Raw genomic sequence first — 15,758 nt, forward strand, 5'->3', positions numbered from 1 at the left:
TTGGCGCATTTCATATTTGAAACGATTGAGTGTGGGCGCCAAAAGCCTCTTCAGGGAGTATAGAAATAATTGAATCCCTTTTTTCTTCGTTAGATGATTGTACAATTGGAATGGCATATCAGATATGATGCTTATGTTTCTTTGGTTCAATAGACACCAGAATTAAGCAAGCTTAAATTACTGTAAAAAAATCATTTAACATTTTTACTAGATGGTCCTAAAATGAATCACTCAATAGTTAGTATTTTAATTGTGTCTATTTATTTATCATTCGCCAACGGAATCAAAATAATCCTTAACTGGCTACTAACTTACTTATATGTATCTTAAATATTAACAGAAAATAACAAAATTATGTATGGAAAAGGAAGCGCCCTACAACTGGGCTCATTAAAGCCATAATTGTTCCGGTGGAGATCAACTACAAAGGCTGTGACGACGTTACGGCCGGGATTATCGGCATTGCGAATACCGGTGGTCCAGTTCTAACCTGTAGGTTTCTGCTAATTCCTCCATCCTGCTCAGGAATTCTAGTAGCCCTCCTTTTCCCGTAAAGATCAGGTCCTATCAGGCATCATTAGCCGAGTCGATTGAGCCATATCTGTCTGTCCGTCTATCCGTCCCTATGAGCGCCTACTACTCAGAGACTATAAGAGCTAGAGCAACGATATTTTGTATTCAGATTTCTGTTATATGTTTATTTCATTTGTAATCGTATGGCAGGTCTTCTTATATACCACTTATTCTTATTCCTACTAATACTTATTTCTTTCGCTTGGGTTTCCTGGCGCTGGTCATCACAATCTTTCACTGTTCATCTTTGAGAAATTCAGCTTTTCCGTGGGAGTTTTAAATTCTGGTACACATCTCCGACGACTTTGCTCGCGCCCCACAATGACTGCATTGGCGGGGGGAAGGGGGGAAGGGGAAGCGTTTGAAAGGAACATAAATATTTGCAATGCAACGATTGAAGTTTGCATACACTCACAGACGGCCATGTGTACATGTATGTACGTATAAATATTTGTGTGTGCGGGAGGGAATGCCTGTGGCGTGGGCGGGGGCGGGGGCTTTGCATGGGGCATGTGGCATGACACAGAGAGCGAACAAACAATCAATCAATACGGTATGAGTCTTGTTTTTTTGCCGCCTGCAATTTGTGTGTCTTATGCGGAGAGAATGTGTCACTTGACTTTGGGGCACGGGGACTCCACTCGAACTATTGACGGAGTTGCCGGGAGATGCTGGGCAAAGAGTCTGTTTTTTTTTTACAAATAGATTGCCCGGCATTTGTCAAGGCTCTGAAGTGGATGCCCCTCCATTTAGGAAATGGCATCTGGGATATGGGAGGTCGAGTCGAAATTAAATGCCTGCCTTTGGGCCATAAATTCAAGTGCAACCTTTGGCCCAATCAATAACCTTGGCCACCGGCAACTAATTAAAAATTAACAACCCACGGCACACACGCAAAGGTCACACTCACATTCACTGCCACACAAAGTGGAAATGTAGCCGGGGATTTTCAATTTTCCACGCATAAACCACCAGCACCTCTGTCTGACGAGGCCGGACAAGGAGAAGGTGAAGGCGCTGATGTACGAGTAGTACTCGCACTCGAAGGATAGGCCGAGGGAGGCCGAGGCGGATGGTCTGGATAGGATGGGATGGGATTGGTCGTCGCTCAGTGCTAGTGCCTGCCATTTAATTAAGCATTCATTGACATTTGAATTTACGGCCAATTGTCGGCTAAGCTAAATGAAACACCAAGTGGAATCAGTTTTAAAAACAAAGCTCTAAAATACGATATGAGTGCGGACTCTTTGACGACCTTCAGGGCAGCAGGTGGGGATGCCAAAGGCGGCGGTTAGTGACCCGGCTCTTAATTTAATTATATGCCAGACGGTGGTTAAAAACAGAAATCGGTAGTTGAAATTGTTTAAATTGCGATTGTGGGGCTCACAGAATGTTTGCCACCAAACGGTAGCTCAACCGATCCGACCAATCGCCCGCCCTGCTTGCTACAAGTGTCTGGGCGTGGCCCGGCTCCAGTCAAAAGTGAATGTGCAACGCCGTTGTAGCTGTTGTAGCTCTTTTTGCCAAATAATATTATTGCAATTTTTCCCCGTTGATTTGCACAGCCCGCTCCCCAGTTCTCGCTCTGTGGCCCATTCAGTGATTTGATTCGAATTGAAGAATTTCATTTGCATGCCAAGCAATTGGCCAAACCGAATCCATTATGGCCATGGCTGGTGGCCAGAACCGTGGGTAACATTGTGCCATTTGGCCCTCCACTCAGGGCCCCAATCCCAGGCCCAATCTGGCAGCGTTTTGCTAGTCAACAATCTTTAAAATAACAAAATTGGTAAACGATTTCCTGCCCTGCTGCCATTCTGTTGCCGTTGTCTTTATTTTTCTTTAGGTGGGCGTTCTTTTTGAGGTGCATTTTGCATATTTTTGGTCAAATGGCTTTTATGTTTTGCATCAATTTAATTTATGACTGAGGCGTTAATTTATGGCCTAATTGATCGGATTTGAATACGTGTTGCAATCGCCAGAGTGTTGAAATAGATTGGTGGTAGATTGATAGGGAAAATGTATTGTTTCTGGCAGAATAAAGCTGGAACTTTGTAGCATTTAATCCCTTCTGCACTTGATCTTTGTATCTTTGAGCTTACCTTTTCTCCCATACTCTCGGATACTTTGTCCTGGCTTCGATAGGGCTTCAAGCACTTAACAAATGTGTCCATCCTGCTCCTTTTGATGGGTTCTGATAGCAGAATTGTTGCAAAGCAGATAATGCAACGCTGACAATTCAATTCTCAGCGCTTTGCGCGCAATTTATGCCACAAAGTAAGCCAAAGCGAAAGCGGAAAATCGAAATAACAAAAAGCACTCACTCACGTACTGAGATGGGTTGGAGTTATGACGCATAGGAGACGCATCTGTGGCAAGGCGTTGGGAGATATGAATGGAAGCTATCCTCACTTGACCTTTCGCCTTTCCGCGAATACCTCGTGGGCATAACATCAGACAACCCACACATTGATGTTGATGTTTATTTTGCCTTTTTTTTTTGCCACAATGTTGATGCATATATAGCTTGTATTTATTTTGCTAAAATGTTATATTTTAGCGTATGCTTTCCCCGTTCAAAATTAATATCATCTGATGGACGGGCATAATTAGCATTTTAAAATCCCCATAGTATGCCACAGCATGTGTTAATTCCATTGCCTACTTTTCTGTGAAAGCTTTTATAGAATACACAATTTAATTGGCCTTGATGTCGATGTTGGCATAACCCTCATCTACCCTCTCCCCTTTCACAAACACACATTTTCCGTTGCATACCCTCGTGTGTGGGCTAACTCAATATTTTTCATTAGAAAACAGTTTGTTTTTGACAGGCAAAATATATATAATTTATTTACATAAATATGTGTCGGAAAAGGCACATTGTTGGACTGTTTAAAAACAGATAGCTCCAACGAATTGTTACATTTTAAAGCCTTAAAGACGACAACTTATTTATTGTTCAGCTTAAAGGTGTGCACTACTTTTAGTGCGTCGACTGCATGTAGAAATCATGTAAAATGGCCGCTTGGAGCCTCTCTGGTAGTTAAATCTGTAGCCAAATATCCGCTTCTACATCGTTGTCATAATTAAATGATTTTGGTTAATTAATTGGCATTAATAGTGGAACAAATTCATCAGAAAATCGCTTGAAATGCACTCGGAAAAGTCTCGGGTGATGCAGTGGAGTAATGACCGAAAATAGCTTTTCAGACCTGAATCTGCGAGATTCAGCTAATGGTTTATTAAATCTGTTGAAGAGCTCTAGATATTCCTTAAAAGAATAATCTTGCAAATTGTATAGCTATATTTATAAGCCTATAAGTTTCTAGGGAGGAGCAACGACTACCCGAACGGAAGGCCGTCTATTGGCAGATGGACATGAATAATGTCACAACATTTGACCTTCTACTTGGTGCTTTTATATTTAGAAACATACAATTTTGACCCTGCCCAAAACGCAATGAAAAGCTAGAGTCCTTTTGTACACTGTGTAATGGAATTTTAATATTCGTTTGCTTCAGCTTAAGGTAATTGTGAGTTACAGAAACATTGACTAGACCTAAGACTAATGGATGCTTAATCGGTTATCAAGAAGGTACATATATGGGAAATGGCAGAAAGTTCAGAGGGCATCTAGATAACGTGGCTAAAAAAGGGATAGAAAAAGTGATGTAGTGTAAACTTGATCTGGCTTTCAAAAGGTCGCACACTTACATCAAATTCAACTCCGGATCGGGCCAGACGGGTGCCGGGGAGAGAACAGCGTGAACTATGGGAAGTGGTGGGGGTTGGGCTGCGGCGCCTCCCGCCCCAGCCCCACCGCCGGCACCATTGCGCGCTCCCTTTCCACCGCCACCACCCTTTCCTCCCTTGGAACCGTCTGGTCCATCTGGACCGTCGGCTCCATCGGCACCGTCCTCGCCGTCGGGCTGTGGTCCAGACGGACTGGGCGCTCCCGGCTGTCCATTTTCTCCGCTCTGACCGGATGTGAGTATTCCTCCTCCACCGCCGCCTGCACCTGCTCCTCCGCCCCCTGCGCTGCCGCCGCCTCCTGATCCGCCTGCTCCACCCGCACCACCTAGAAGACCACCAGGCTGTCCTGCACCGCCGGCTCCTCCGGCTCCTCCTCCAGCGGCACCTGCAGCTCCCGAGCCATCACCAGCGGCTGCTTCTTGGGTTGCAGCAGAACCAGAGCTGTCCGAGCTCAGAGAACCTCCATCCTCACCGGCATCCGAGCTGGCGCCGCCACTTTGACTCTGGCTGAGTTCTGGCTCTGGCGCGGGGTCTGGTTCTGGCTCTCCCTCTTGTCCGGGCTGCGGCTTCCACAATCCATCTTCTTCGGGGCCGGGAGGTTTGTATGAGCCATCATCCTCTGGTGGTGGTGGGGGTTGTACTAGATACAGAATTGGACCTGCCGGAGATATCAGATAGGTTCCGGCCAAGGGCAGTACATGAGCCACTCCTTCATCGACGTGATGGATGGCCACAAGGCCGAGCACCAGCAACAGCACCTATTGGGGGAACAGAAACAGATTTAATGAAGAATCACTCCACTCCCTCCTCCTCCAAAGCTTACCGCTGTCGTTCGCATCTTGTCAAGAGTCCAAAAGAATGTTGATAATCCCTTCGCGTCCGTGCTCGACGGATTCTATGGCGGGACTGACTCAATTGGCCTGTCTGTAGGGCAGCTTTTATATGGCTCCCAGCTCGAAGTGCTGATACATTGTCTATACATGGAAGCAGCTCCACTTTGCATGGCTGGCAGGTGCATAAATCAAGTGCTACCAACGCTAATTGCAGCAACAACAATTACGAGAGAGAATGATCTTGTTAATGTGTGTAATGGGCACCAGCAGCCAGTCCGAGCTGCTCGAAGACGATCAAAAGACGCAGTTAGAACTCACCTGCTGTTTGATTGACAGTCATTGACGGATTGAGTCAGTCTGTGCAGTGCAGGGGGTTGTCCTAAAAAGGTTTTGGTGGGTGTACAATATGGATTAGCATTACAAGACTGGAATTCCCGTTAGTTCTAGCTACTGAATATTTATTTCCAAAAGCGACTCCCCAGGTATTTCATTGATTGATTCTTACTTTACAATTGAACAAATGTCTGTTAAGAAATTGAATTTCTAATTAAATTTTTATCCAAATTGTTAACAAATAATGTTTGATTTTTCTTTTGTAATTCATTTAAATTCCTTCTCTTACACAAATCTCTACCATATGCAGCGTATTATGGTGTTCGAATAGACCCGACGGAGCAACGGAGGAACAGATTCTTGAAATTTCTTAGCGTTTAATCTGCTAATAAATAATTGAAATGGGTTTTAAAATACATCAGCCCGTGGTGGCGGTGTTTTGCCGTGGATTAGATAAACTGCCATTCATGGCGATGAGGCGTCAGTTGGCAATCCGAGCCCCAAAGGGAGGCTAACCGTTGGCCGTGCCGCTGCCCAGACGCAGACCACGGCGTTGACTCAATAGCTGGACTGGATTGCATGCTACCAAAGCCACAGACAGACATAGATGCGATGCTGTCCAACCGGTTTGCCCTGGCAGCGTGTGGAAATGTGTAACACAGTGCTGGCGAAAATTAAATGCCGTAGTAAATGAACTGACAGGGCGACAGAGAGGCAGAGACATCGGCAGCGACAGCTCCTTGAGACTCCCTGGATACCTTATAAATGATGAGAAACTATTAAACTCTGTGCAGCTTCAACTAAATCAATTAAGCCCACAGGCAACATCAGAGGGGAGCCACAGGACAGCAGCAGCGGCAACTTAACAAAGTAATGGCAACGAGGCCATTATCATCATCGTCTTGTGACGCATTCCAAGCCCTGCCCACCCTGCCCAGCCTGCCCCAATTCCCCCATCCTTGCCATCGTTAGCATTTAGCAACACAAGCAACAACATTATTCACAGGAGCCAGAAAGGAAGAGAGGACCAGCGGCAGTGGCGCGATGCGTCCCGGAATGGAGTCAACGTCTGGCAGGAAGTCGGGGCTTTGTTTGGCTAGCCGTGCGTCTCCTGGCTGCTACGGCGATGATTTCGTATGTGTGTGCGCCTAAGAAACTTTTCTGCCAATTAGGAGAGACAACTTTGGAGCGCGCCAGGCACGTGGAATTATGCCCACAACGTACGCTGAGATTCCTAGTGCTGGCACTGCAGATATTCCAGCGTCGTATCCGGCAATACATCGATTAATCAACGCGAAGACGCACCACAGATGCAAACAATGCGCTCAAATATGTTGACCATAAATGGCTGGTGCGGCCACGCCGGGTATGCGACGCGATGGACAACCGTCAGAGCTGAGCTCCATCCATTCAGGCATCCGTGGCATACATTTCCACACATCGATGGTACCCATCTACTACGCCTGGGGCCGCATATAAATAGTTTCTCTGCTGCGGCTTTGGGGCTCCTCCATTTGTTAGCTGCCTGACAGACAGGCCAAGTCAAGTCGTCGTCGTGGCCGTCGCCAAGCCAGCGTCGCTGCGTTGCCCCTGACGGACATTTGTACGAGCATGTGAAAAACCCCGGGACGACGGACGACGACTTGTGTGTGTTACACACAAAAAGGTTTCCCTCCCCGTACGTGTCCTGAATGACGGCGATGGAGATGGCGATGGCGATGGCGATGGCGATGTGGGGATGATGACCGCACGAGGCGGAGATCGAAAACAGTTTACAGAAATGATTACCACTGGGCGAATGCGTAATGGGCAATGGGGCGTATGTGTGATGTGCGAAGTTGTACGAATGCAGGCTCTGAAGTGTGAAAAGCATGCGAGAGAACTGGGAACTGAATTAAATGAGCACCACACTATCACTATGATATTTAATACGTGGATTACCAAACGGGGGATCGAACGATGGAAATTGTATGCCCCTTTGCGGTCGATTCAATTAAAGAAAGTGATTGGATGGTGGTTGTTCATTAAATGTCTGATGTAATTGGATAAAGGTTTTAAAGAAATGCGAACGGAAGGAACACGACGCGTCGTTTTGACTGTGACCATGATTTATGGAAGCCCAAGGAAATGCTCACTGAAATGCGGCTCATCAAGGTATTCGAATGCCTTTGCACCTGTCGCAGCAACAAGCGGAATCATCAATAATAATTCTGACCACAGAACAGGACACCCCCCGTGGACACCCCCCAGACAGACAGACAAGACAAAGGCCGCATTAAATTCCTAATAAATCAAAGAACCTTTTATTAAAGTTTCCTCTGTGGCAGCAGCAGAGCGGCGGGGGCCATCTAACCGCAAATACATTGACCAACACTCACGGCTCTGATAATAACTCATAAACGTGCCGCAATATAGACAAAAAAAATGCAGACCATAGAGACCGTGGGTCGGAGTGTCGGAGAGCAGACAAAGGAAGACAAACAAGTGACTAAAGAGCTTACACACAATGTGGCCAAAATGGTTGGCTTTAATAAAAGTTGCAATATTTTTATTATTTTTATTGAGCGCCACAAATTGGCCCATTGTTGAGGCAGCCTGGTCAGCTTTTATGGCCATATCATAAAGGCATTTGTTTTTGTTTTGTAGTTTTTGATTTCATTGCAATTTTGTTTTGGGGCCTCCGCTGTGTTTTTGCTGCCTCGTTTTTCCCCCGATTTATTCTTGGTTTTTTTCTCTTTATTTCTATGGGCCCGACGCGTTTATTGGTTTTCACGCCATGGCTAATGACCAAAACATTTACGAGCACAGTTGGGGCCCGCCGCGGGCCACCAGATAACCAGAAACAAATACACGTAATAGTAGAGCTGGAGCCGAGTCTGAGTTGGCTTTAAGAATGCGCTGTATTCGAGTCCGAAGTGAGGCAATTTAAGCGGCGTCAAGTGTTAAGCCTGATATTTCGATTGAAATCCTTCGAATATCGAATTTGCCATAAATACTTGTACTTGTACTGCAGGCCAAGATTAAGGGTCTTATGGCCTGCGTGCTGACTGCCGCCAGTTGGTCTGGGCCCAATTTTCTCCAGTCCTGATCCCCTTATCAGGCTGAAGTTTTCCCTCCTCGGCCTGTAATTTACGCACAGACCATTGACGCCAAGGGACCAGTCAGGCAGCCAGGAATGGGTGTGGCAGGAAGTAGCAGGAAGCATTCGACGGAAAGTGTGAGAATTTTTCATAAATTGAGTCGGCAACTGTGTGACTTTGTGGGCAAACTGAAAAGCGGGGAAGCCCCACAGGCACGCCAGGACAACATTTCTAGGGATGGAAGCTTATGCCACACTTTCTTTGCACAGTTTTCCCCGCCTTTGCACCATTTATCGCGGCATTGTCCGGGTCTGCTGCTACGAGTACTTGTTCCAGCTTCATCTTGTCATGTTATGTAATTGGTGTTAACAGCCACAGCATCCACCCACAATCTCAGCAGCACTCGGAATCGGAATCGCAATCGCAATCACAATCGCAGTTCTAGTTTCAGCCACGGTCGTCCGGCACAAAAGTCATTTATGTAAACGTCTGCTGTCGGTGACAGGCAGAAGAAAAACTAGAAGTGGAGACGAGCTGCTGCTGCTGCTGCTTCTGCTTCTTGTCTTGGCGCAGTCCTTGATAATTGAATGTATTGTCCTTAGAGTTTTCTGTGTTTTTGTGCTATTCATAGAGCCGAAGACGCTCTGACTCGTCGCCCATTTGCATAAATGTCTGCCGCGACAAGAGGCAGACAACGGAGGGCGACAAGAGACAAGAGCCCAAGACCGTGACCGGCAGCCACCCACAGCCAGTAGACTATTTTATCTATTTGCTCTATTCATAGGGTTTCGCCATTTATGAACATTGCAGATTATTATTGGGGCTCCTCTCCTGTTTCGGTCCCATCTGATGACGCAGATGCCGCAAAAGAAGCTCGATTTCGTCATCTAACGGGGTCTGGGGCTGGGGCAAGACCAACCTGTTGATATGGCGACAACTTGAGCAATCATTTCGATGAGTCATCGGAAAATAAGTTCCGGCAGCCATACAATCTAACATCAATGGGAATCTTTTTTTTTATTGAGAATTTTCTGCAGAGGACCTTTTTGTCCTTATTAATATTTCGTTGATGGCCAAGTTGTGCCATGCCATAAATATCTTTAAAGTGAACCCCTTCCTGGCTTCATTCGATAAAATATCTTTGGTTTGGTGGTTCTCGATCTTTCTTTTGCTGTTTTGTCCCCTCCATTGATCGGCTTAGAGTTCATTCACACAGTCAGAAATTTATTTATATGTACTCGTATGTCGGCAGATGTATTAATAGCATTCGGCTGGCATTTGATTCCCAACAAAACCCAACTAAAGCCCATAAGTATCTTACATACATACGTACTCGTATGAGGCCCGGGACCGATTGGCTGCCGAAGATCCACTTTTGGTTTCCTGGTTATTTATTGCCGCATTTTCCCAGCTCATTCACACAAAATGGCTCAATTTCGTTTCGCTTTCATTTCCAGCCTGTTCTACCAAACACCACTCATCGAGACCACCGGCAAGGGGCACTCAAAGCCAATTTGCATGCAGCACAGTAAGCCACAAAATGTATCTGTGAGCGTACATCTGGAGCGTACACCTGGCTGATTTGAGGCCTGGTGGCTTGTGGCCATGTCAGTTGTGTTGACTTTTCACACTGCCTGGCATATTGTTAACAGGCAGCCACAACAACAATGAAAAAAAAAACAAATCAACTTTTATTGTAACGCATTAATCATACCCAAATGTTGGGCGCCCCCAAGGTATTGGCTGCCCCCCCCCACGGACGGAAGTGCAAAGTTCTAGGCAGGCAAAAAATCGGGCAGGAGTAACAGAATGTACACATAATTTTTCAAAATTTCCCCACCACGGCTCCTCTGTTTTCTTTGCGGTGAGCTTTTAATTTTTGCTCTGCCTTCATTTTTGTGCGCGCCCATAAATTATATCCAGGTGCGAGGGAGCTCTAATTGCGTGATAAGTTTACCAATTCGCCTTTTGCTTTGGGGTTTGCTTTTGTGGTTCCTCCCCTAGGCCCGCGCCGTGGGAGAGCAAGAGATTTATCAATCAGTACTTCAACAAAAGGCCCTACCACTCGTTGCCAAATACACCACTTACATAAATAATTAGCAGGACTTTTATGGAAATATTTTGAAAGTTTCGCAGCCGCAAAACAAAGAGTTGTAGAAAGCATTATAGCAACTTATTTCGTAAGTTTTGTTTAAATCTAAATAGCAAAAAATGGGACAAAAGTGCTTTGATAAACTACTCTAACCAGTAATTACGAACTTTCGCCGGAGCAGCCAATTGATTTATGAGTGGAACTTATTAACAGTCATTTCACGTGGCTGCCGAATAGTCGCTGGTAGCAACTTCATTTTCATTATAATTTTCCGTGGAAATGTTGCGACCCTCTTGAATTTTCCAGCCCCTGGGATTCGGTTCGGTTCGACTCGTCGAGGGACAAAAACAGTGGCATAGTTTCAGGCTTGTCATGCTGCCGTCGAAAAACAAAAAAGCCGCAACTGCCAACTTTGGGGATTGCCACAGTTTTTGCTGTTGCTACAGCGCCAACAATTGTCAGGAGCTCTTTGCTCAACTGCATACCGAACCAGGGGACGGTGGCGGGCAGGGGCAGGGGCAATGGCAAAGGGGGCCCCATTGCAATTTTCGTTTTTCGAGAAAAACTCGCGAAAACGATACGGGTACGCTGAGAGTGGCATTCAACTGTTTAATGCCATCCCCAGAAGCCATTGGCAGTCCCGAGCCAGCAGCAGCTTACCCGAGCGACAGGGAGTCTGTTTATCTTGCCACAGTCAGTGGCGAGGACCCTCCAGCCCATCCTCCCTGATTTTGAGCTGACATTTAGGCAGGACCGCAGAGCACACTGTATGCCGTTCAGTCATTTCGCATTCAAAAACCATTCAAGTGACTTGGTCGCACCCTGGGAGGGCGGCGAACTTTCGAACGAATGGGTGCTCAACTGCCTCCAGCTTAAGGATTTGGGAGTTTTGCACTAAGGCCCGCCCAGACAATTGACCGAATTCTCAAAAGGCATACGGCTCGACTTGAGCTCTACGTTTGAATACATCAGCCCCCTTTCATTTTCAGCCAGAATTTATTGTATTCATTAAATGTTGGCTTTCTACGCCCCGTGCATTCCCTCTTAAAGATAGTGGAGAATAACAACCGATGTAATCGTGTTCAGATAACAGCGATAATAAAGGAAACAATTTCCAGTGCATAATTTTTTTGATAGCAATCGAAATTATTTTCCTGTTGCGTGCTCAATTTCAATTCAAGTTGAGTAGCGGGTATTTTATAGTCGGAATGTCGACTGAATGAATGAATGAATGCGCTATTTTCAGTAAAAGTAAAGTTGGGATGAGTTCAGGTGAATGTAAGCTCAATACTTTTAAGTCCCATGGAGATTGCTATCTGTTGAAAGTATTTCAATAAAAATATTTCCCCTTAGCATACTCCTAGGCATAATCTTTCACTCTCCATTGCTGCCTTTAAATGATATTTTGGTGAATTTAAGGTTGGGGGGAAGTTTAAATTAATTTTTGTTGATTGCCATTGGACTGACACAAGTGCAGGATTTAAATATTCGGCAGGGTCTGCTGTCATAAAAACGCAAAGGTGTGTCCAGGTCGAGTTGGGGCCATCTGTGTCCCTCGTTCCCACAACAATTTATGGGGAGGCCATAAATCCGTGCATCGCCAACACGCGATCCAACAATAGACAAGGACCAGGACCAGGGCCAGGGCCAGATGGAAATTGAGTTCTTTGTGCATTTTCTGGCCATAAACTTTCAAATAATGGCCACCAAATAAATATTGATGGTGTGGTGTCTGCATCTGTTGTAGCCACAAAATGCTCAACGTTGCATTAATTTAACCTGTATTAAAATTAATTATTAATATTTAAGAACTTTTTCTAGAGGGAAAAATATCAGTCGATTTTCATTTAGAAAAAGAAACATTAAAATATTCCGCCTAAGAGTATGTGTGTTAAATTTTGAATATCGTAAGATATCGTTGGCTCCCTTTAAAGTAACTTTTCCAACGTTATTTCTTGTTTCTTCTTAAGCCATTTAATTACGAGTGTTTTGCATTTATTTTGTCGTGGGCTCAAATGAACTTTTATAGACTTCATTTAATCTTAAGTATTAAGCTCCGAACTCCAGTCATGCGAACTAAATTAACTTTGACTATATGATCTTATCTTCCAAATGAAATTGCGGCCCCGGGCCAGCCAGTGTCAGCGATGATAAGGTCAACTGGACTCCGATCATAATTGAATCGGACGAAATAAGTTATTGAATTGAGCCAAGCATATGCTTCCGTCAACAAATTATCAGCAACAATAACGAAACAACTTATCAAGTGACACAAATCCAGACCAGGAAAAAAGAAAACAGGGGAAAAAGTAAGGCGGAAATCGACTGTGAGTCCTTTGGGGCCGCCATGACGATGGGGCCTGGCTCAAGGATATCAGCTATCCACGCCATTTTTCTGTGCTTTTTGTTTTGCCATAAAAGCAAATTGTTTGCCATTTTTGTGGATTGGCTGCTTGAACGCAAACTCTAACTTCAAATACTTTTGGGCGGCAATTCGTTTTCGTTTTTTTTTTTGGCCATTCCAGCAATGGCGTTGGCAGAGAGGAAATGGGTTATTGAACTGCAAAATGGCCCAGTGGCCAGGTGGCTGACAGCAGGGAGACCGCAGAGCACGGACCGTCAGCCCGTCAGCCCGTCAAGGGTCCTGCAAATGGCATGGCAGTGGCAACGTGCCGTTGCCCGGCTCGTTGGCTTGTTCGTTAAACGTGTCACTGCTGGACATCTCCCCCAAGGGGGCGGCTGCGTGTGTGGGTTGGCTTGCAAAATTGTTTTCGACTGGAGCTTTTTTTTCCCCATTGTTGAGCAAAACACTTGCCTGTCGTGGGACTGTCCCTTGATTGCACTTCGGGCGGCCATAACAATTAGGCGTAAATTAATGGAATTAACGCATTGCGTAAACTGTCACCGCCACTCGGTTTGGGGCGAACCCCCAATTAAGTGCGTGTGCGTGGGTCTCATGTGTGGAAGGAGCCTGCCAATGGCCTGCTCGAAAAGGAGTTTCAGTGCTAAACAGGTTCAAGAACTCCCGTTTTCGGGTACACTTAAGTTATCTTAAACTGTTAAATAACAACTTGGCAAACTGAAACACTTGACAAGGCCAGCAGCTGAAGCCTCAAGTAAGCCTTGAACCCACTCCTTCAGATAACATTTCGATACATTGCACGACCTGGTCCGGGCTGGTCGAATGGAAAACTTTGCCCGTCCGTACACATCGTTACTGCTGAAAAAGTGTGCAAACAGTTCGCTGAGCTTGCAGTTCTCTAAGCTGTCTTCAGTTTTTTCTTGTTCATTGTTTGTTGGCCGCTTGCTCGAACATCTACTCCCAGGCTGGGAATGTCTCCCAGTCTGCCAGTCGTACAGTTGCGGTTGTTGTTGCTCAGATCTCAGAAATACTTATATTTTTATTTCCGCTCCATTTGTCAATCAGCTTTATAGTTTAGCAAGCTGACTTATGGGTTGTTGGTCGTCTTCTTTCGCACTGCGGTTGATGCAAACTTAAAGTTGCCCCAGGGAAGGGGGTTAGGAAAACTGGGCAAAGAAAAACAAACAAGATGAAAAAATATCTTAAAACTGCAGACAGAGGAGTCATGGCTTAAAGAAGAAAACGTCGAGTACCTTTGGCTAAAACGGGGCACATCTGTTGATATTTGAAGTCTCCCAGTCTCTCAGTTAACACAATCAAATCGATTACAGTATCGACTCCTGTGCTACGGCCTCTGTGGCCGGGCTCTGTGTGCTCCATCGATTGTTCGAAAGCAGTGGCTATTTGCATGCCTTTGGCACCATCGGCTTCTGTATCAACGAAGGCAAACAAAGATCCAAAGACGAAAGCTCTCAGACAGCACTGGTCGGAAAGGATGGGCCTAGAGCCCAGCAATCGGAACATGGCTCATTTGTGTTTGGCCATCTTTGCTCTGCCATTCGGATGTGAACTTTGCACTTAAATGCCTTTAACGACTACCAGGACCTGCTAGGACCGGCTAGAACCTGCTAGGACAGTCCAGTTTACAGCGTTGTTTGTTCTGTGTTTATGTGTGGCTGGCATAATGAAATCAGAAACTTTTGTAATTTATACCATCTACCCAGTTTGTACATCCATTTGCTAGCCCAATTATCGGCCGCCTTGTTGCCTTCCTGTCTTCCTGCCCCTGGGCCATGGGCCTCAAAACTTTTTGCCACATTTATGCAAATCTTGCCATGTATACATGTGGAGTCCATGCCATGGCAAAGTTTTCCAAATACCAAGGTGCACGCTTAAATTGTTTTTCAGTGGGTCCTTACCTGGGGCCAACTTTTGAAACAACTCAACTGCTATCGAAAAGTAAATTCAATTTGATTAATTAAATCTGAAAAGCGAATCTTCAGAACAGATAGCTCGTTCAGGTTAATAGCGAAACTCCGCACTGGGTATGGCACACACACACCCCCCAAAAACATTCAGTGGGAACAATGGAAGATACGATTATCTGGCAGATATATTTCCCCCTGCCATCTCAATGTCTTCCACCGTCTGGCTGTTTTATGGACATTGGTGGGGGAAGGAGATCTGAAAGTTTAGCTGCCAGTTAATGCGTTTTATCAATTGATTTCCATCAAATAAAACACTTTCTTGTAGCGGAAAGTGAAGCAAATAAATTGGATTTCTTGCGGAGCTGTTGGAGCGACCCTTGTGGGAGCTCCATCAAAGTTGGGTAGTTAGTACCAGTCTGCCCGGTCCGGTCCGGGCATAAATTAGTTTCCTGAGTCATTCCATGTGATAGTCTGTTTTATGTGGAAGCATGGGCCGACGCTCCCTAGATTCTTTTTGTCCACGCTCCGTTCCAGCTATGTTCCTGGCTTTCTCGTTCCTCTATCTGCTGGCCCCAATTCAGTTAGCGAAAGTGCCTCAGGCATTTTAGCTTTTAATTTGGCCTTTGTTACGCGGCAGCTTAGCAATTTCTTTATGCTGCAACTCTTTTATCGCACTCACCTCTGCCGGCTCGGGGGCCGTGACTTTGTTGCGCCTCCGCCTACGCCTCCAGGGAAGTACTTCCGCTTAATTAAAACGATGGCTGTTCTGGCTATGGCCCCACGGAAGAAACAGAGACACTC

General features: G+C 45.6%; 1 protein-coding gene across 1 annotated transcript; it reads right to left on the bottom strand.

The window, feature by feature from the left end:
• Positions 1 to 4,050: 4,050 nt before the first annotated feature.
• On the bottom strand, positions 4,051 to 5,262 carry LOC108154297 (glycine-rich cell wall structural protein 1.0). Its single transcript, XM_017284549.2, has 3 exons — positions 5,153 to 5,262; positions 4,291 to 5,087; positions 4,051 to 4,222 (listed from the first exon to the last, which is right to left on the bottom strand). Exons 1-3 carry the CDS (start codon positions 5,165 to 5,167, stop codon positions 4,210 to 4,212), a joined length of 825 nt encoding a protein of 274 aa, XP_017140038.1. The 5' UTR covers positions 5,168 to 5,262; the 3' UTR covers positions 4,051 to 4,209.
• Between the last annotated feature and the right edge of the window lie 10,496 nt (positions 5,263 to 15,758).

This window comes from Drosophila miranda, chromosome 2 (assembly GCF_003369915.1).
Source record: "Drosophila miranda strain MSH22 chromosome 2, D.miranda_PacBio2.1, whole genome shotgun sequence".
Lineage (NCBI taxonomy): Eukaryota > Metazoa > Arthropoda > Insecta > Diptera > Drosophilidae > Drosophila > Drosophila miranda.